This window comes from Rousettus aegyptiacus, unplaced genomic scaffold (genome assembly GCF_014176215.1).
Source record: "Rousettus aegyptiacus isolate mRouAeg1 unplaced genomic scaffold, mRouAeg1.p scaffold_m13_p_12, whole genome shotgun sequence".
Taxonomy (NCBI): domain Eukaryota; kingdom Metazoa; phylum Chordata; class Mammalia; order Chiroptera; family Pteropodidae; genus Rousettus; species Rousettus aegyptiacus.
In genome coordinates this window covers 64868423-64890932 of record NW_023416287.1, presented here as the reverse complement: position 1 = coordinate 64890932, position 22510 = coordinate 64868423, and the positions used below count along the sequence as shown (strand labels likewise).

Genomic DNA, 22510 nt, shown 5'->3' with positions numbered 1-22510 from the left:
CCTATAGCATCTCATCAACATTATAACAAAATAATGTTGAATGAAATGATGTTATTCAAGGACTTGCTATATTATCTTCAATTTATTCATGTTTAATCTTTATAACAACTTCATTAGTAGGGGTTATTACGCAAATTTTATAGATAAGGAAATTGTATCTGAAAACATTCCTCCCCCCCAATTACATAAGGAGAAATCAGGATTTTAATGTAGATCTGTCTGACTCCAAAATTTATATTTTTTCCACTTAGCAACACTGCTTCTCCTCCATTGATAAATCTCGATTCCTATTTCTGACATGTTACAACAGACTGAGGACATGACATTTACTCACTACTTCAAAAAATGTCAAAAGCTTGTTGCTTTATTCAGTCCTCCATCCCCATGTTTGACTATAGCCATTGCTTTTCTCAAAAGAGCTCTATTCTTCTTACTTTATCCTTTATTTTTTCTTTGGTAGTCTACCATTTACTTGGATCATCTTTCCCATAGTCTAAGCTGCTTTTTTCTCCCTTAAGTTTAAAAATAACAATAGGAAATATTTTAAAGGAAATCACCAAGACTCATACATGTAGTAGATACCCTCAGGAAATTTCCTCCAAATTCAGGCTGTTATATACGCTAAAATTCCACTAAATACCATGTCACCATCTGATGCCATTTCCAGCTGTTATACTATTTGAATGTTACATAATTAATTCAATGTATAATTTATTGTTCATACATAGTTCATTTAAAAAATGTCAACATCAAAAGATGATGCCACATTTGTTAACAGACTTTGTTCAGTACTCTATGCATACAAATATTTGAAAGACCTTTTAGTAATGATGATGGCATATGATTGTTTACCTTGTAATAGCAGTGTATAATTTGTTAATTTTATCTTTCAAATAAGCCAGCATCCATTAGAAATAGACTCTTCACATTTGGGACATTTGACTTGAGCAAAAATTTCACTTGATTGCTTATTCACATGAAAGGCAGGCTTCAGCAACCTAAGTCAATGAAAATGAACTTGTTTAAGACGATTTGAAATCGATTAATTTGGATTTAGTTTGCTTGAAGTTAACTGTGTGTTATGAATTCCTATATAGCCATTTCTTACAGTCAAGCGCTGTAAAATATTCTGAATGTCTACTTCTAATGCTCTACTGTACCTCAAGCAAGACAATGCCATTGTAATTGCAGTGATCCAAAGATGGGACTGATAATCGAGAGAAATGAACAAAAAAGCTGTTGAACACAATAAAGACATACTGGTATCTTTTATGAAATGTGTTTATCAAGAGTTAACAGGATAATGATTTATTCATAGAGATAACAATTAGAATATTATTTAAGTTGTTAAATAGCCTGGAATACTTAGAATTAATCCACAGGGCACTGTTTTTTTCATACTCTTTAGCTATATCTTACCGGTCTATTAATTTGAGTTATTTCACAGCAGTATAGAATATGATTTTTTTCAGCATTTAAAAGCAACCTTTTGAATGAATATTCTTTATCTATTTTGCTTTTATTTTACTTTTTAATTTTTTTCAAATATTAAAAGGGTAAAGGGTACATGTGCCATTTAAAATTAACTACTCACCAATATGTTAGCCTACTCTACATTTTTTTAAGGAATTAAAATATTACAAATAATTACACTTTCCATTTCTATTCTCTACCTCTGCAGAGAAAATCAAAATCTGGATTTGGTCTGTATTCAGTACATGTAACAACTTGGATTTTCAGTTTCTACATCTCCATATATACCCAACCATCTTTTTTTCCATCTCACACTCACCACCCTCTCTTACAGTTTTATCCTACATCTTGTCATTTGAAATAATGGAGTCACTTCCTGATCTCCGTTTTAAGAATCCACTCTGACAATTAACACCTCTCTTTCCTATTTATTACACTAGTACCTCCACTCCAACAATTATTTGACACTCTGTCATCATTACATTTATATATCTCACTTTCTTGTTCTTCCTTCCTTTCTTACAGAGCCTAGTTATATTTGATTAAAATAAGCAATCGTTGAAATAACCTTCAAAATCTTGTTTCTATGACTTAAAAAACCCTGTCTTTGAACTAAACCAGGGTCATAACAGGCGAATGTGGCTAAAGTAAAACACAGCTGCGCTAATTAATTTCATCATGGGTGGATCCTGGTTTGTTGGGTTATAGAATGTAAGATCTCTTTATGAGAAAAGAATACAAGATTACAAATACAGACTGCCTATGATCATTTCAAGGCTGCTTGACAGAGGATATGTTGTATTAGAAAAAGAAAATGGTCTTAATAAAATTTGGTTAAAATGTCATACTTTTGCAAACTCTATAAAAACATATGACCATGTGAAAACACTGTTAGAGTTACTCAAAGGACCTTACGAGTTGAGGTGAGAGACCCTCATATTTAAGCTTCATTGGCATTGCAGTGCATTTGCTGCTGAGTAGAACTTAAATTCTATGACCGTTCCATGAATATAAATCTCAGGTGACATTCAGCATTTCCAGGAAATTTCTAGACAATTCAGTTTTTTAACAATTGTTTCATATTTTCTCTCTTCAATCCTAATGCTGGTATCACTCTTATTTTAAGCTAATAATCTTTCCATATAATTCATAGATAACATAGATGCAACCAAGTGGGAATTACATCTTTCTCTTACCAGCCTATTTGTATGACTTCACATACTCTGTCTTCCCCTCTGTTAATGATATAATAATAGTAGCTGCTCCAGCATAGTAATGCCTGTTACCCATGAACTTGCCAAGTGGATGCCATTCTCTCTTCCATACTCAGGAGCTTTGCACCTATGAATCATTATTATTTCTCTCTACTTTAATAGCATATGAACATTACAAATATTGGTCATCTTAGAAGCAAACACAAGATAAAGCAGAGCCCTGCATCCCAGTTCTGCCTTTCTAATCTTTATAGCAAATCTTATTCAAATAAATACTGTTTCCATGAATTCACATTTCATTTTTTATTCAACCCATTTAAACAAGTATTTTAGCAAAGTATCATATTCTAGATCCAAAATTGTTTTTTTCATTAATTTAAAGATGTTTTTCTTGTTTTATTTAGTTTTTTAAAAATTATATATACTTAAGGCATACATCTGATAATTTGATATACATATTAGAGTGATTACTACAGGAAAGCCAATTAATATATCATCTCCTCACATAGTTACCTTTTTCTGTGTGTGTGATATTTGAAATTTACCCTCTTGCAAGTTTCTAGTATTTAGTACAATATTAGTAATTATAATCATCACGTCATACATAAGATCTCTAAACATCGTTTTTTTTTTGTTTAGTTTTGTTTGGTAATGCATCTGATGGCATTTAGATATCATTTCATGTAGGTAAACTGTTTTTTCTTTCTAGGGACTTTAGAATTTTCTCTTCCTATTTCAGAGTCCTAAAAATTCACAGTGCCATGTCTAGAGATGTGTGTGTTTCTCTAATATATCCAGTTCAACACTAATTAGGACTTTTCAATTTAATGACCCATGTTGTTTTTCAGTACTGGGAATTGTTCTTAATTTTTTTTCAAGTTTATTGCAGTATAAATACCAAACCTTGCATAGTTACTTTTTTTTTCCTTTGATGACTGTGCTTAAGGTCTACACTCTTATCAAATTTCAAGTAAGCAACAGTGTATTATTAACTATAGTCACCACACTGTGAATTAGATCCTCAGAGCTCATTCATCAAAGGCTTATACCTTTGATCACTTTCTCTCTCATTTTCACCAGCCCTCAGCCCTTGGTAACCACCATTCTACTCCCTGTTTCTATGGGGATATTTTAGATTCCACATATAAGTGAGATGATACAGCATTTGTCTTTCTCTGCCTGGTTTATTTCACTTGGCATAATTTCCTCTAGGTTCACACATCTTGTTGGAAATGGCAGCGTCTCTTTTCAAATGGCTGAAAATACACACACACACACACACACACACACACACACAATTTTCTTTATCCATTCATCTACTGACAGACACTTAGGCTGTTTACATATCTTGGCCAATATGAATAATGCTGCCGTAAACATGGGAGGAAGTGCAGGCATCTCTTCAAGAAACTGATTTGGTTCCTCAAATATATACCCAGAAGTGGGATTACTGGATCATATGACAGTTTTATTTTTGACTTTTTGAGGAACACCTGTACTATGTTTCATAACGACTGTACCAATTTACATTCCCACCAACTGTGCATAAGTGTTCTTTTTTCTCTACATCCTTGCTAGCATTTGCTGTATCTTGTCTTTTTGATAAAAGCCATTCCAACCAGTGAGAGGTGATATCTCATAGTGTTTTTGATTTGCATTTTCTTGATAATTAGTGATGTTGAGCAACTTTTCATGTACTTGTTGGCAATTTTTATGTCTTTAGGAAAATGTCTATTTAGGTCCTTTGACCATTTTTTTAATTGATTTTTACCTATGGAGTTGTATAAGTTTTTTAATATATTTTCGATATGAACCCTTATCACATAGATGGTTGGCATATATTTTCTTTCATTTTGTAGGTTGCTTTTTCAATTTATTGAGTTTTTTATTTTCTGTGCAGAAGCTTTTTAGTTTGATGTAGTCTAGCTTGTTCATTTTTGTGTTTTTGATGTCATATGCGAAAAATAATTACCGAGACTAATGTCAAAGAGTTTTTTTCCTGTTTTCTTGTATGAGTTTTACAGTTCTTGCATTTAAGACTTTAATACATTTCAAGTTAATTTTTGTGCATGATATAAGTTAGAGGTCCAGTTTTATTCTTTTGCACATGGCTATCCAGTTTTCTCAACAGTATTTATTGAAGAGACAATCCTTTTTCCATTTTATGTTGTTGGTGCCCTTGTCAAAGATTATATGTGTTGGCCATGTATATTTGGGTTTATTTCTATGTTCTTCATTCTGTTCCATTTGTCTGTGTTTATTTTTAGGACAGTACCATACCATGCTGTTTTGATTCCTATAGCTTTGCCATATAATTTGAAGTAAGGAAATGTGATACCTCCAGTTTTGTTCTTTCTCAAGATTGCTTTGGCTGGCTACATGGGGTCTTTTATCATCCCATACAAATGTTAGAAGGCTAAAGAAGTACAAATTAGTAGCTGATGGATGGTCACAGTGATGGGGAGCACAGCATAGGGAATGCACTTAGCATTAATATGTTGGCTAGGTGGAGGGTCAGGGAAGGGAGGGTGCAATGGGGAGACTGTTTTATGAACTATATAGATGTCTAACCAATGTACTGGATACTTGAAACTAAATTTTAAAAATTAAAATGCCATTGGAATTTTGATAGAGCTGACATTGAGTATCTATAGATCACTTTAGGTAATATGGGCATTTAAATATTATTAATTATTCCAACCCATGGTCACAGTATGTCTTCATTTATTTGTGTTCCTTAATTTCCTTATTCAATGTCTTATAGTTGTCAATATATAGATCTTTCACCTCCTTAGTTAAATTTATTCCTAAGTGTGTTATTAGTTTTGATGATATTGTAAATGGGATTGATTGTTTTCCTTATTTCTTTTTCATATAGTTCATTGTTAATGTATAGAAATGCAGCTGATTTTTGTATATTGATTTTGTATCCTGAAACTTTATTGAATTCATTTATTCATTCTGACAGTTTTTGCATGGAGTTTTTAGGGTTTTCTGTAAGTAAGATCATGTCATCTGCAAACAGAAAGTTTTAATTATTTTTTTCCCTGTTTTTGATACCTTTTACTTCCTTGTCCTTACCTGAATGCTCTGGCTAATACTTCCAGTACTGTATTGAATAGAAGTGGTAAGAATGGGCATCCTTGTCTTGTTCCTGATTTTAGAGGAAAAGCCTTCAGTTTTTCAGCATTGAGTATGATGTTAAATATGGGCTTGTCATATATGGCCTTTATTATGTTGTAGTACATTCCCTTTATACCCACTTTGTTGAGAGTTTTTAATCATAAATTGATGTTGAATTTTGTCGAATACTTTTTCTGCATCTCTTGAGACAATCATAGGATTTTTATTCTTAATTCTATGAGATGATCACATGATTTTTATCATTAATTCCATTAAAATGGTATATCACATTTATTGATTTACATATTTGTAACATCCCAGCATCCCAAGGATAAATCTCACATGATCATGGTGTATGATCCTTTTTTTGTGCAGTGTAATTCTGACTGCTAGGAATTTGTTTTAAGATTTTTGCATCTTGTTCATCAGGACTATTGGCCTATAATTTTCTGTTATTGTAGTGTCTTTGTCTGATTTTGGTATCACAGTAAGACTGGCTTCAAAACATGAGTTTGAAAATGCTCCTTCTTCTTCAGTTTTTTGAAGGAATTTGAAAGGACTGGTATTAATTCTTCTTTAAATGTTTCGTAGACTTCATGAGTAAAATCATCAGGTTGTGGACTTTTCTCCATTGGAAGTTTTTGATTGCTGATTCAATTTCCTTACTCATTCATTGGTCTGTTCAGCTTTTTTGTTTCTTCATTATTCAGTCTTGGTAGGTTGTATGTTTTTAGGAATGTATCCATTTCTTCTAAGTTATCCAGTTTGTTGGCATATAATTGTTCATATTAGCCTCTTTATTTTTATTTTTATGGTATCAGTGTAATGTTGCCCATTCATTTCCGATTTTATTTATTTGAGTCTATTCTCTTTTTTCTTAGTTACTGCAGCTAAAGGTTTGCCAATTTTGCTTATCTGTTACAAACTTCCTCTTTCTGTTGCTGGTATTTTCTATTTTTGTTTTTTCACTTGTTTCTTCTCTGAATGTTATTTTTTTTTTTCTCTAACTTTGGGCTTAGTTTGTTCTTATTTTTCTAATTTCTCGAGGTATAAAGTTAGGTGGTTTATTTGAGATTTTTTTTTGAAGGGGTTATTTTGTTTTATTTGCTTTAGCACAGAAGTGAACATGAATAATTCTGAACTGAATATTTTAGGACTTTTCAAAGAAAAGATATAATCTGATTTGAGTCACCAAACTTATTTTCTGAATCTCTTAGCAAAAGCAATGATCTGATTGCAGTCCTAGTATGTCAAATAGACACAAATACAGTGGTACTGGGCAATAAGAATTTTTTATTAGCAGATATTATTCTACAAATCAGGCAAAGCTGTTAAAGATGGATGCTAGAAATTTGGCAGTTAGGTTCATCATATTTACACACACACAAAAAATAGGACATTAAATAATACCAAGTACTGCAGAAATATGGGAAGCAGAAACTCTCATGACTGGCTGGCAGTAAAGTTATACACAAAAACAAACCCATTTCAAATATATCTAAATATCAAAATGTTCAGGATGTGACTATCTCTTAATGATGTGAGTATGAGTGACTTTTCGCCTAACACGTATTTTATAAATCCCTGTAATGAAAGTATTATGTTGAAACTTTTTATTTATCAAAAAAGTTGTTTATCAATGTAAAATACTATTTAAAAGGCCATGAGTAAAAAACATTAGAAATATATTAATTACAATAACAATATTCAAGAGAACATTTCAATAGAGGATTGAGAGTAAAACCAAATTATTAATAACGTGTGTCTTAGAAATCTAAGTAATTGAATGAAAACTTCTTTACATAAAGTCCTCAAGGAAAAAGTGACTTCAGATTCCTGAGAGTGCCTCATTTTATTCTTCCTGCTTGACTTTTATTTCTTTTTTTTTTATTACAGACATGTATTATTTTAAACTTTCCTCTTAGAATTGCTGTTGCTGTATCATATGTTTTATGTTATGTTTCCATTTTCATTTGTTTCAAGATTTCTTTTTTATTTCTCTTTGGGATTTCTTCTTTACTCGTTGGTTGAGTTCTTGGTTTCTGCGTTTTTTCTTCTCGGTATCCTAGTTCCTACCTTTTATAAACCTATAGCTCCCATCAGTGAATTGGTTCTTTCACAATCAAGTACAATTCACATAAACCACTCCTATGATACAGTGAACCTTGCCCTAGTAAGCCATCAGGTGGAATATCATCAGCGTTTCATGCTACTTCATCCCCATTCTTGCTTTGCTTTCAAGTTCCATTTCTATTCTACAAAGATGATTACCTCATTTGTGAGTATAGTTGTGTGTGTGTGTGTATGTGTGTGTGTGTGTGTGTGTGTTTAATTTCCTTATATCATATGCTTCAGTAGTATGTATTTGGAACAAGGATGGTACCCAATCTAGACAGGAAGCATAACTTATTAATTTTCCATAGAGACTATTATTTCTGTGTCTTTGAGAATCTTATACTGATATTAATGTCTTACTTTTTCTCTCTATTAACTCTTCCCTTAGCTATTGATTTTCTTAGAGTTTTGTTTTAGTTATTGATTTTCTTTTGTTATTTTCTTTCTCTTACATGGGTTGGATTTTTTTCTTATATTTGATTATTCTTAGTAGTAATATCATATAGGATTTAAAAGGATAGATTGGTATAGAAGGAAATGAATGCTCTGAAAGCTGAGCATCAAGGATCCCAAGGCTTCTCTTAGTGATATACTTATTTTTCTGAGATTGAGCATAGTGTGACAATTAGGGGTAGCTAACAGAACCAGAAAAATAAATTGAATTTTGGGAAATATTTTCTATCTTCAAGTTTTACTTAAGTATCTTGTTATTTTGTACTTTCGGCAACAAAAAAAGGAAGAACCTTTTTACTATTATTAAATGTATTTGCTTTAATATGTACTCTTTTGGAATAATCATATCAATATTTTTAATTTATTTTTTCAGTGTAAGGAAAAAATCAGTGCTTGATTCTGAGATTCAATATTTGAGAAAACTGAAGTCAAAAAATGATAATTATCTTAAACAGCTATACAGGGAAGCCTATGGCATTGGTTCTCTTTTCCATGTAACTAGATATAAAACAGAGGAATTAGAAGAGAAAATAGCAGAAGCAAGAAGAAAATTCAAGGTTTGTATCTCTGTGTTCTTCTTAGTTATTAAAAATAATAATAATCCCGAATCTCATTGATTTAATATTGATAATTAGATTTAAATTTAATTTATAATAGTCTTTTAAAAACATCACTGCTTCTGATAAATTAGAAGAAAATCACTTCTCTTCAGAAGCCCAGGCTGACTAGAAGAGGAACAGGGCTCAGTGTAGCTAATCAATACAGTGAAACTTTTTGTTATTATCGACATTAAACTATCTGGATCACCAGAATAGTTGTGTTTGGTTCAATCCCATCCTACATTTGGTCAAAAGAAAAGATGCTGGGAAGTGCTGTGTACCCTTATCAGTGAAGAAAAGGGAGTACCTACATCAGGCCTGCAAATTACTGAATTCCAGAGCACCAAGCAAAGTTAGTAGAACACAGTATGCAGAAACAACTGGTCATAGACCTCGACTCCATTTCTAAATGAGAGAGATAATGAATAGCCACTCCCTGCCATTTTGCGTAGAGACTAGCAAAATCCACTCTGTTTTACCACACATAGGGACCACTTGAACAGGCTACTTCTGTCCATCACACATCACACCCACACTTCTTTCATCTTTGGTATTTTCTTATTAAAGACTTATGATCATACAATTATTTGTAAAATAGGAATCTGTATTCTGTGTCCAAACCCTGTAATAGCACTAGTTTTAGGGAAGACTTTTTAGTGTGCTAGCTAAACTTAGGACACGCAGATTGTCTGCCTGTACTTGTTTCCATATTGAGGGTTTGGGGTTTTATTCCCATGTGGAGTCCAACTGTTGAACTTACTTGATGGATCATGCCTATGTCTCTTCCTAGCGTTGTTTAGTAGAGTAGTTGTATCTTATATTTTCCAAAATCAGTATGATAAAAATTATATATAGTAAAAATTAACCTCAAAATTATTTTAAAATTGTAAGGCATGTGATTATATATAAGCTTTAGCATATATAATAATACTGTTGATGTTGATAATTTTCTTGAATTTTTCATTAATATGTGTTTCTCTCTAGCCATCAAATAATATGTTTTTAAGGATATCAATGAGGACATCACCCACCGATTTGGCCCTTAACAGCATGTTTTAATTTTTTTTCAATTAACAGTAAACCCTTGGTATCATTTACATATTTTCCCATAGCTGTCATACTATAGTTTAATTCTTCAGACATACTGCTTCACTAGCCTGTTACTTATTTAAAAAGCTGTTGCATTAAATTGTTTCCTCTTTTCTAAAATTTTCTAATGCCATAAAATACAATTTGTATGTTAAGTGCAAATTTGTTGTGGCTCCACTGTACTTGCTTCGCCAACTCAAAGCGAAGTGTCCCCTGGCTTTATTCAAGCAAAATTGAGGACATTATTCATTACATTCTTTCCCTACTCCATGGTAGCTGAGCGATAACTAGAAAGAAGCAAACAGAAAGAAATTATTTTACGTAGGAAATATTCCCCATTGCTATTCTCTGAGCTGAATATATAAGGCATTAAATTTCTGTGATGTACATGTGCATCTGTGTCAGAGTGGTAATGAATTAAAAATAATTTTCTAGGTAGTCCTTAGATAGTTCAAGTTTGTAGTAATTCAAGTTTGTAGTTTTTGTCTTTCATTGAATAATTAACAAAATATCTGTATAATTTTTCAAGTCGGGACATCACGTTTTTCTGGCAGGCAACTTCGTGTATTTTTTTTATCCTGGCCTAAAATTAGTCCTTAATCCATATCTTCTAGAAATTAATTACTGCAATACCACCTCTGAGCTAGGTATGAGAAATAACCTTTTTAAGCCTTAGAGGGAAATTTCTGAATTATGTTCTCTCAAATTAATACATTTGTAAAATGCCCAATAAATCTTAGGCAGGTATAGACTAGGAGAAACTCTAAAAATCAAGATGTCTAGCAGTTTCTGGAATTTTCCAGCTGTTACAGATGATTTATCCCAATTCTTAAATAATTTCGATCCCAGTAACTGAACTATTCAGAAAAGACATGATTAGTCAAATCCCAGGATAAAATTAGCCAATAAATGTGTAATATCTATTCATTTATATTGTTGATGAAATAAACAGAACATAGTCCAGTGTGGTCTGAAGATTATGATATTGTAACTAAAAAATCTTGAAAGCTTTTATCGGATATTAAATACTATTAAATACTTCCAAAGAAGGCTTCTCTGCAAGCTGTAGGAATCCAGAGAATTTTTTGCTTGTACATATTGGAATTTTGGTGGAAAAGCAGACATCAAGCCACGCTGGTTTTAGGTTAAAATAATAGTACTAAAGCTAAGTGGAAATTTAAAAAATACATAAATTTTGAGACTTATTTTTTGAATATGTATTATTTAGAAATTTTTTGTTTAGTCATTACATATTTTGGGATTTTCCAGTTATCTTTATATTATTGATTTCTAGTTTAATTCCATTGTCATCTGACAGCAGACATTGTATGACTTTCTAGTCTTTTAAATTTGTTTAAGGGTCATTTTTAATGCTAGAAAAACAATGTATTATGTCCTTAGAATGTAGGTACTCAAATGTTTATGGAAAGCACGAACATATAGTGGAAAAACTTAAATGCACAAATTTCTTAGTAATAGAATAGTATTTAAATATGTGAGTACAGAATATGTTATAAATTGATTCAATTTTTAATTTAAAAGGTCAATGGGACTTCTGATTTTTTTTTTTTTAACCAGCTGAGAAAAATCTTACTAGGCTGACTTTACCAAAGATCATAACTTTAATCCCTGGACCTAAAAAGGAATACACTATGAAGTCATAATGCATATCTCTAGGTTTAGATTATTTTAGTTTAGTTTTGTAATTGTAAAGCGTTTCAACAAAATATGTATAAAACCCTCATAAAGAAAAAAAAGAGAGACAGATAAAATAGTATCCTGATTTATTTTCAGATAGAGCCAGGTGGGGCTGCCGCCTCACGTTCTGTTAGGGTCTGGGCCACCAAAAAGTGCCCTAACAGCCAGAGCTGCCCTGCCCCCATTAATTCAGTCCAGCACACAGTTATTTGCACAAATTCCAAATTTTGTTTTATGATTTTTAACTCTTAATTTTAAAATCTCTTTCTCTTCCTGGCCTCAGACCTTAGAAAATAATGAGTTATCTAACTTTTTTTAGTGTCTCTTCTGTCACTGGAACACAAACTGATGCTGCGTTAATTCTGATCTTAATTTATTTATATTTCGTGCCCCTCGGCTCTTTCTTTTTGAATGTGGTTTTCTGGACAGAGTGCTGTTCCATATTTTGCTTTTCAGTTGCCCTTTGTCTTAGACGTCTCTTCCATTACAATAGCTCTCTGCTGCCACCTTCTGGTTTTGGGCTGCAAAAGCCAGGCAGCGGGTCAAAGGTGACTATTTTTAGTGTTGGTTCTTCCCAGTGTCTGAGATGCTGTCAACCTCTTTCCCTTGACTTCTTTCAAGCTCTTCAAAGTGATCTTTTATTTCCCTTCTCCAAAACCAGATTTGAGTAGTTGTGAAAGAGACTTTATGCCTCCAAAGCTAAATGATTTACTATCTAGCCATTTACAAAGAAAGATTGTTGATCCCTGCTCCAAACAATATAGGAATAGCAAATGTAGGGAGCAGCCAAAACCTTCAGGGATGATGAAAAGTACTCAAAGAAGAAACAAATGTGAAGAGGCTGCCCTCCTCCAAAGCAGAGTAAGGCCTTATTGGAGAGGATGCGGCTGTGTCTCTGCCACATGCCAGAGAAACCAGATGGAGATTGAATAATATTTGAATGAAGTTTCTGAGTGGGGCACCTGGCTGGAGTGCAGGCTACATTGGTTCTCCACAAACCAGTTTTGCAAGAGGAAGGAGAAAACAACTGGAATTAGGACAAAGATGTGAAAGCCCCTTATTACAGCCATGTAGGCCCTTCCACTGTCCTCTTTGATAAAGCCTAATTTTACTCCAGCTGGCAAAAGAAAACTTTACAGATCCAGCTCCAGTATCTCAAAATAAAGTTAAAAGAGTAGTTTAGAACTAAGGGAAAAATAATTAAATAATTGGCACATATTTATAGTCCATGTGCACATTTTTGTAATTTAATTGGTTGCTATATGTACCGCATTTTGAACAACTTTTGAGTCTCCTTTAATCTTAAAGAGCCTTAAATTGTTAAAAAAAATTGTCTTTTGTTATATTGACTTTTTTAATAAACTAGGCCAGTTACTTGGCAGAATTTCTCTCAATTTGGATTTACCTTTTTGTTTACCCATGATTAGATTCAGGTTAAACACTTTGGGCAGGAATTGTACATAGTTATAATATCATGTCAATGAAATACATCACAAAGTACATGCATAAGTTTGTCTTATTACAAGTGATAGTAAGTTTAATGATTTGGTTAAAGTATGCCCAACAGATCATCCATTTCCTTTTTGTAATAAGTACTCAATTAATTGATATTTTAAGAATATGCAATGGTCTTTGTTTCTAAGAAAATTTTACTCGATGGACTTAACATCAGTTGGTAATTCTTGATTGAATCTCTTATTGTAACAGTTATGAAATTGTGAGTTTTCTGGGCTTTCATTCCCTTTATAATAAATTGGCAATTTGAAGAACTGAAAATTCTGGCACAAATTGAGCTGCAGGTCATGTTCTCAAAAAAGGCAGTCTTCTTTCAGTTCTTATTCAGGTACTTATCTCCTTGCCTTTCCTAATACTTCACCCATTTCCCTACATCTCAGGGAAAGCATCATATGGACCTCGTTTTGCTATCCATCCTCAACTCAAGATGCTGTTTATTAATGAGAATTTGTGTAATTATTACATTTTAACAGATTCTGAGTTTTTCATCATAAAGAGATTTTGAAACATATTTTTGAAAGTAACCAAAACTTGTATAGTTTAATTCCCTACCTTGGAACAAAGCAATTTGTTTGTTATTTGTTAATGCATTTGTTCAATAAATTGTTTATTCAACAAATATATGTGGGATACAGTACTGGAAGCTGGGGTTAGAGGAGGGAGCTTACTTCAAAGTGCTATAGAGTGTGCCCAAGCTCTGGTAGCATGTAGTCCTGATACTGATATTTGTTGAATATTAGTCACTTGACAAATCCCATGACTTCTATGAGCTCAGTTTTCTTATCTCTGAAAATGGATAATTATAGCTATGTCATTAAATGGATGATTAACTTAAATATGTGTGTGTGTGTGTGTGTGTGCGCATGCCCCCACACACATGCACACAGGCAGCCCTCACTTTGCACAGCACCAAGTTAACCAAACGTGTGCATATCTGCACCATGTCCCCATTTTTCATGGTCCCAATATACGTGAGTTTTAGTTAACATAGCACCCTGCAAGATGAGGGATGCCTGTGTGTGTGTGTGTGTGTGTGTGTGTGCGTGTGTGTAAAATAGTCTAGAAAATTGCCTGAGGTGTAGCAAGTTCTCAAAAGTAGTACCTATATTATTATATTTGGAAATGTTTTTAACAGCTACTGTGGCTCTTTATCATTTTCCAGCCTCTTGTTTTGAGCATTTTCAATGATAGTGAAATCAGTATTTTACTAAGAAGTCTATGTTCTAGTTACCTATGTTAAGTGTATAGTAATATGTACCTGTTTAATCCTACTGTTCTCAGCATCTACATGATTGATATTGCACATTAAAAAGGAGCATCACTCCAGTGCTCAGAACTTTCCCAGCAGATTCCATTTCATAGCTGGCTGTGGCATCACTGGTAGACTGGGGCCTCTCTAACACAAAGTCTCCATTCCATTCCCTGACCTGTGTGTTCTAGGTGGCTGAGATACAAAAGCCTAATTGCCGGGAAAGCCTCATGGAAAGGGAAGCTTTGCAAGGACAGAGGCACATGAGTCAGAAGGCTCTACACTAAACATTCCCCTCACATTGGAGGATACTAGGTATCTGAGGAATCTGAGGTGCTAAATCGATCAGATAAAGTCCCTGGGCTCTCAGATTGTGTGGATTAGCATCTTGGTTCCAACATGTGCTAACTTTTTGTGTATTGGCAATTTATATAATCTCTCTCTTATTTTTCCCATTTGCAAAAGGGGATAATAATAGCTATTTTATCAATTTCATTATAAAGTTAAAACAAGATAATCATAATAGTAGGTATGTAATATGTTTTACCCACAATTATTAGTAGCACTAATGGTAGTTTTATTGTTGAGGGGACTCATGACATTCCCATTTCTTGGTCGACATAGTTTCCCAGATTCTCCTTCAAGAATCAGTGAAGTCACTTTCCTTAAGGTCATTCCTCTTCCTGGGACAGCTCCCATTCAATGACTGATAAATATAGGAGTATAGCCTTGCCACCTTGGTCTGATTTGAGGCAAAGCTAAAGGTCTAAATGACTGAGGTTATTTATAGGGCTGCATTGAAGCTCAGCCTATGTTCCTGCTTTCTTCCTCTCCTGTCCTCTTCCTTTCTTCTTGTCCCATCTCCTCTCCCGTACAGCAGGAGTTGATTCCAAGTACACTTCTTAATAAGGATCCTACACACCAAGCCCCACCTCTGAGTCATGTTTAATGGCATTTACCACCTGAAACAAGATTGTGGGACAAATAAATCCCCTCACTCAGATATTTCACTTCAAGGCTTAAGACCTGTGAACGTTAGAGCTTACCTTATATCAGTCTTTGACATGTTCTAGGGTATTTTGAAGTTCATAGTAGCTCAGTAGTTCTCCTAGGAATTGGTCAGCTTCCAGGCACTTTGCCAGTGCCCAGGTGGACCAATCGTACTTCTAGGAAGCAAGTAGATAGTACCAAAAGAAGGCCTTGAACATCTGGCCAGAAATACTCTCTGTGGCCCTGTGTCTGGCATAAGTGTGAAATTGGCAGCCTGGCCAGTAACAGGTACCTTCCCTTCTGGTGATCAATCCTTTGACTTTGGTCTCTGAGTCACAGAGGTTTGGAGGTATAGTAGAAAACAGAGCTTGAAAGAGTTCCGTAAGGTTTAAGAGTGAAGCTCCAGACATTTTTCCTGTGGAGAGTGTGTATTTGACCATTGGTAACAGAACTGGTAACAGATTGAGTTGGTTTTGCACAAATGCACAGATTTCAAAATTTCTAGGGACTCTTTCCCTTCTTTTAAAAGAAATTTAATTGTTTTACTCTTGTAGCTTCAGGCTCCTAATCCATTTATTATGATTGCTCTTATGCTGCCTACAGTTTTTATTAGCCTTACATCTACATATTCTTTTTACATATTAATATCTTTAAGTTCAGGAACTTAAATTCATTTATACAACAGATCACTCTCTTATTGGTTGACAATTTTAAAAAAAACTTCAGAGGATGAATGAATTTTAAGGAAAAACAAACTAAGCAATCCATATTGCAGCTAAAGTGACCATTCTAAAACACACACCTTGCTTAACATCCTTCACTAATTTTCTTGCTGTGCCTTAAAGATCCTACATAATCTGGTACAACTCATCTCCTCAGTACACACACACACACACACACACTTTTTCAATCAAGTTTCAGACAAAGGTCAAATGTAACACTCTTTTGAAATGATATTTTTTCTCCAGTCTATAGAGGCACTTTTAATTTGGCTCCCTTTTGATTAAATATTTTAAAAATTGATAAAACCACTATATCTGTTGTCATGTTAGAAGAGACAACTAATTTTATTTAAATTATCAAAATGTATCATTGTATAAATTGGCTTTAGACATAGGTACATTTGTAGGGGAAGTGATATATTAAAGTTATTGCTTTCTCTGTCACATTTCTTTTTAATTTTTTTAATTTTTTTATTTTTTGCTTTCCCTGTCACATTTATTTATTTATTTATTTATTTATTTTTTTACTTTAGGAGAGCATAATTTTTGATGGGTTGCTAAACCAAGAAAAGCATGAGTTGTAGAGGAGACATATTGAGTTGTTCCTTTATATTGTCCCTGTAGACCCTGTGGTATAATGAGGGCTTCTGTAATGAAGGAGGGATATTAGAGACATTTTGAAACCTCCACTGTACCTCTCTGCAAAGCTATACATCTCTTTTGAATATGGAGGAAAACCTAAATCCAGTCCAATGCCTCCCTCAAATAAGGGGTTCCAAGGTATGATTCCAAAGCAGAAAGAACATTGGAGTTATTTCCAAATCTGGTTGTGGATAATGTGTGATACAACTGTGAAGAGTTTAAGCACTCTTTATCCAAGTAACAGGAATAAGATTTTTCCAAATATTTTTTGCCCACTAACTTTTAAGGAATAATTTTTTTAAAAAGAACAGCAAAAGGGGTGGGGGGAGGAATTGTTCTAGCCAAATGGAGAATCTGATCACATTTTGCAGACTTCAAACTTGGATTGTATCTTGTTCATTTTCAAAGTTGAATCTGCTCATTCTTGAATGTAATATTAAAAACAAATTGATAGTTTTTAAAAAGAGGAATTGAAGACTGTCTAGTTTTCCCCTTTTTGATTACTTTGATATTTTACTTCAAGGTTATAAAGTACTAAGCGAATTGAACTGGAAATTGTGCACTTATTTCGTAGCCTTAAAGCATTTACTAACTACATCAAATAATAGCAGGCTTTTTTAAAATAATACCCAATTTGTAATGAATATTTTACACTCTATTATATGTAACATAAGTTTTCTGATATTCTGAAAATAAAACCTACTTTTTAAAAAATTTGATAATTTATAGGGTAGAGAAGAGTTCTTGAAAAGACAAACTCGAAGTGAAGTGGCTAATGGAATGTTGATTCAGGTAATCCTAATTTGCTTTTAATATTTTATTCTTCCTTTAATTTGCATCTTACTTAACACTTTAAATTTGTCTGTAATGTGGCATCTTTTTCCTACTTGGTTTGCAAGCCAGCAATTTTCTCTCCTTAGCTGACGGCAGTTGCCCTCTGTGTATGACTAGCAGTGTCTAATCATGCATAAAGAAACTGACCTCTCATACACATATCTCATTTTGTGGCTTAATGGGAATTTCTGCCAGCCTAGTAAAAGGGCAATGGGATATTATTCCTAAGTGTCTCTTGGTTTGCTTGCTGATGATATGTTTTTTTACTTTTAGTGTCTTTCAATTGAATATCTTTATTTAACACTGGGAAAAAAAATGCTGCTTTTTCTGTATAAAAAGAAGCTGAAACTAAGGCATTGTGGCTAGTAAAATAAATTTTAATTTTTTTATCTTTATCTACACCACCTGCAAATCCTTTGGAAACCAGGTTGAGTATTTTGATCCTTGGCATCTTTCTAGAATGCCTCCCCTTCAAAAATATATAAATATTTGAAATTATAAGAAAATAAATATAAGAGGCAAAACAATTCAAAACAGTGTTATTTTTAAATATTACTTGAGATTATCTGCATCTCTGGTCTTCTTTGAAGCAAACACAAGTTTTGCAAATGCCAAATTTCCTAATTGTTTTATGTATATTCAATAATTCTGTACTTTTTGATACCTTTGTTTAATATTTTGTTATTAATTTCTTGGTCATTGGTTTTATTTTGTCTTAGATTTCGAGATTTATATGCATTTCAATATTTGTTGTTAGTGTGTTCTCTAACTTTATCTTCCACTACTTACTTAAGAATGTTTAATTTTCTCTCGTCATTTTCATAAATAATAACTGTGCAATCTTTAAATATGCAATATTCATACCTATTTTTATGGTGACATTTATTTTTTTGATTTTCAAATAACAGTAAATATTACTGCCTGGCACAAGATACTCAATAAATGACTAGATAATTAATAACTGAATGAATTTTTTTAAATCTTTATTGGCAGAAAAGACTGTTTCATGTTCAAGAAGAACTGGCACTTGAGAAGCAAGACCTTTTGAAAAAGAAAGCAATATATTCCCAAATACTGGCAGAAATAGAGGAACCTTTGCTTCAAATGGAAGAAGATGCAGAAAGAATGAAAACTGTCCATGAAGAACATTCTGGTGTATGCATTTATAATTAATCTAGAAACTTTTGCAGGAATATTTAGGTTGATAACTCATATATATATAATTTTACTTTACTACTTGGAAAATTATGATTTCACATAGGAAGACATAAAATTATGGATGAAATAAGTAACTATATCATTGACCACACAAATAATTTGCAGTGGAATTATGCAGCAAGACTATTAATGCTATTACCTGGAACCCTATACTCTATCTTAAGTGTACTTAGCAAAAGTAGTTTTCAAATGGATGAGTAGTGATTTATTTGGTGTGATTGCCCACTATGGTAAATTTTATTTGAAATCTTCACTGCTCATTAATATAATGCTGAAGTTATAGTTACTCAAATATAAAATATAATGCATCTTGACATTTTCATGGTAAATTTTTGATTCTCGTAGAAAACAGGATAAAAAATAAAGCAAATGTTGATAAAATATTTTCAAAAAAACAAGTTCATGGCAGTAACTGATATTACTAGCCCTTCCCAAAGATAAATTTAGTAGAAAATATGTATACATCATGTCGTTAGTCTTTTGGAGAAGTAGAGGGTGTGGTAAGAGTTATACATTCTTGTCTTTAGCTGCAGGTAGTACGTACATATTATTCATTTGGGTCATTTTGACAACAGGATTTTTTTTTTCATTGCAAATTCTGATGTAACTTTATATCCTTAGTCTTTAATAATTTTCAAAGTTTCTTTATTTAAAAACATGTGATTTAAGTGTTCCTATTATGAAAGTTTATTTTGATCTTCAGAGCTTCCCTATGAAATAGGCAAGAGAGTTTATCTGTACCATAGACTTCAGAAAACTTGTGACTAAATGCATGAAGCAATGTGTACAAGGCCATAAAGCATGGAAACAACAAATTATGAGTATATTACGCTGCTTAGGGCTTCTAACTGCTTATCCTCGAGCTTATGTAATGAATATATAACTAGTACTAACACCTAGTGAGATAAATGATTTTAATAATGGCTCCTCCTTACATTAATGATGGAAATTTATTAATTGCATGAAAAGCCTCAGTATAATCATCTCAGTATGAGAATGAATTCCAGAAAAGATTAATGACTTTATTTCCCTTATTGTATAATAGCCATTGTTTTGTATCTTCTTGTAGTTCAGTAATCATTTTTGATTTTATTATATTTAACAGTTTATAAACTGTAAGGACTATTAATTTAGCATAAATCTTGGAAAAAATAAGTTTTTATGCACTTTCTGTAATGATTACTGACCATTTTTATTTAGAGTTTTAATTTTGGTTAAAATATTTTAAATATTGTGATGTAAATTTATAATTCCTATGTAAGTTTATTAGTGTTTGTTACTTAGCTAAAATTTATAAGATTTTGGTCTTATCAGGTAATTAAAATGGAATATTTGTATTGTGGGAATCAACATGTGTTTCTGTAATTCGTGTGTGTTGGTCCTTTCTCTTTATAACAAAATATATATTATTATTATTAAAATAGTCACTTGGGAACTATTTGATCTAAACCAGGATAATTAGACTACAAATGCTACACATCTTAATTTCTAAATGTCTTCTAGGTGCTAACTCATATAATCGAGAAGAGAAAGTATGTTAAAAAAAAAGTGAAAAAAACAAAGAAAAAATTGCTAAGAAAAGGGAAAGAAACCCAAGAAGCACTAACAGAAGCTAAGGTAAGAAATTTAGTATGAAAAAGATTTTTGAATTTACACCCTATTTATGTCAATGAAAACTATTCAAATAAATTTCATTTTAGATGTATGCCCCTGGTTTCTAATTGATTACACTAAATCGATTCTGCATGTGCACACACAGTCTCTGTGTGTCCATTGTCTCTCTCTTACACTGCCTTCCCCATTGATTAGTGTCTCTCCCATTACCTTTCCTACAAACCAGGGGTAGAAATTTGTAGTGTACTACATAGGACCATGTTTCAACAAATGAGACCAATCTGTAGACTGAAACATTTGTTAATATCTGATATCTAAATTTTACCCTCAAGTTGGTATGTAGGCAGCATGAACAAATGGCTATGTATCAAAATGGTTCAGGGTTTTTTTCCAAATTAGAAATATTTACTACCCGAAAACGCTTACATCTAATATTCTATCTTTAGAGAATCATTGGAATTGTGGAAGTGGAGATAGGGCGTTGTCTTTAACTTGCTATATAAAACATGTCTAATATATTTTAGAAGTAGCCCAATAGGATTTGTGGGTAGACAGCATGTGGGCTATGAGATAGAGACATGATTATATTATTTTTAAAAGGTTTTCCCTGTGGCGGGCCACAGAATAAATATAAATATTACTGAGGAAAATAATAATATTTATAATAACAATAACATTATTAATATATTGCATGTTTTCTATATGCAGGCATTGTTCTAAGTGCTCAAACATTAACTTATTTCATATTCATGATGACTCTATGAAGAGTATGTTATTCTTATCTCCATTCTATAGTTGAAGCATCTGAGGCCTTGTTTTTTAATTAGCTTGTTCAGTTTCACTTAGCTCATCACTGTGGAGTTTAGATTCACTGTATCCGGCGCTGGCACTGGCATCCACGCTCTGACCATTACATTATACTGATTCAAGCTTACAGGTTACTTTTATTGACCACAATGAAGTAAAATCAGAACTCAGTAACATAAGATATAGCCAAAAGAAAATAATTACATGGACTACTGGAAATATTCTTTAAATCACAATTTATTATTAATTTGCTTCTGTGTTAGGAATATAGAAATACAAATTACCATTTATTTATAAATGACCGATGATAATTATACAGCAACATTTATGAAATAAGCCAAGATAATACTTTGTTGTTACCAATATGTTATTATGGTAAGAAAAACCAAAAATATTTTGCATATGTACTAAGAGCAAAAGAGAGAAAATAGAAATTAACAGCCATAGGAAAATTTTAAAATGACACGATTATATACAGAAGTAAAGGAAAGAATGCTGTTTTGCATAACAAGTTTGTTTTAAAAATTTAGATTAAGTATAAAGTTTATTAATAAAAAAGTGAAAACTGGGTGAAGTGAAAAATCAACCCACAATAATACATCAGTTATTATAGAATAAATTTGATTTGTCCAAATTCTACCACTGAAGGCAAGAACAAACTCAGATATTTTACTGGCCTTCCTGAAAAAGGCCAGATACACAGCATAAGAAAGAATGGAAAGCTATTAAATTCATTCTATAATAATATAACCTTGAAACCATAAATGAAAAACATTAGCATAAAAAAAAATCTATAGGTGATCCCACTTATATATAAATTCCTAAATATATCAGTAATTGAATTTAACAATGTGCTAAAAAGAATATACTATGCAAAATAAGATTTTCGAAGAGTGTGAAGATGATTCAGTAGAAACAAATGATAGACAATTAGCTTAAAATAATTGATAAAACTCTATAGCCACTAATGATTTTTAAAATGACTCTTAAGTGTCTAGAAATAGAATGAAAATATCCGTACTTTGATAAAGTGTTATAGTGTGTCTGCCAGTATTTTCCATCAAATATCATACTTAACGATGAAACATGAAAGCCATTTCCATTAAAATAAGGAACAAAACATTCATAACCCCTCTTACTGCTTAGCACACTACT

The 22510-nt window shown here is 32.5% G+C and overlaps 1 protein-coding gene across 1 annotated transcript in view; it reads left to right on the top strand.

Annotated features, from left to right (window-relative positions):
• CCDC178 (coiled-coil domain containing 178) overlaps positions 1-22510 on the top strand; it is a 310727-nt gene that overhangs the window by 77903 nt on the left and 210314 nt on the right. The window contains exons 14-17 of the mRNA XM_036229026.1: positions 8752-8935; positions 17612-17674; positions 18710-18871; positions 20438-20551. Of these exons, the coding sequence (XP_036084919.1) occupies positions 8752-8935; positions 17612-17674; positions 18710-18871; positions 20438-20551 (523 nt within the window). The remainder of the gene's footprint in view (positions 1-8751; positions 8936-17611; positions 17675-18709; positions 18872-20437; positions 20552-22510) is intronic.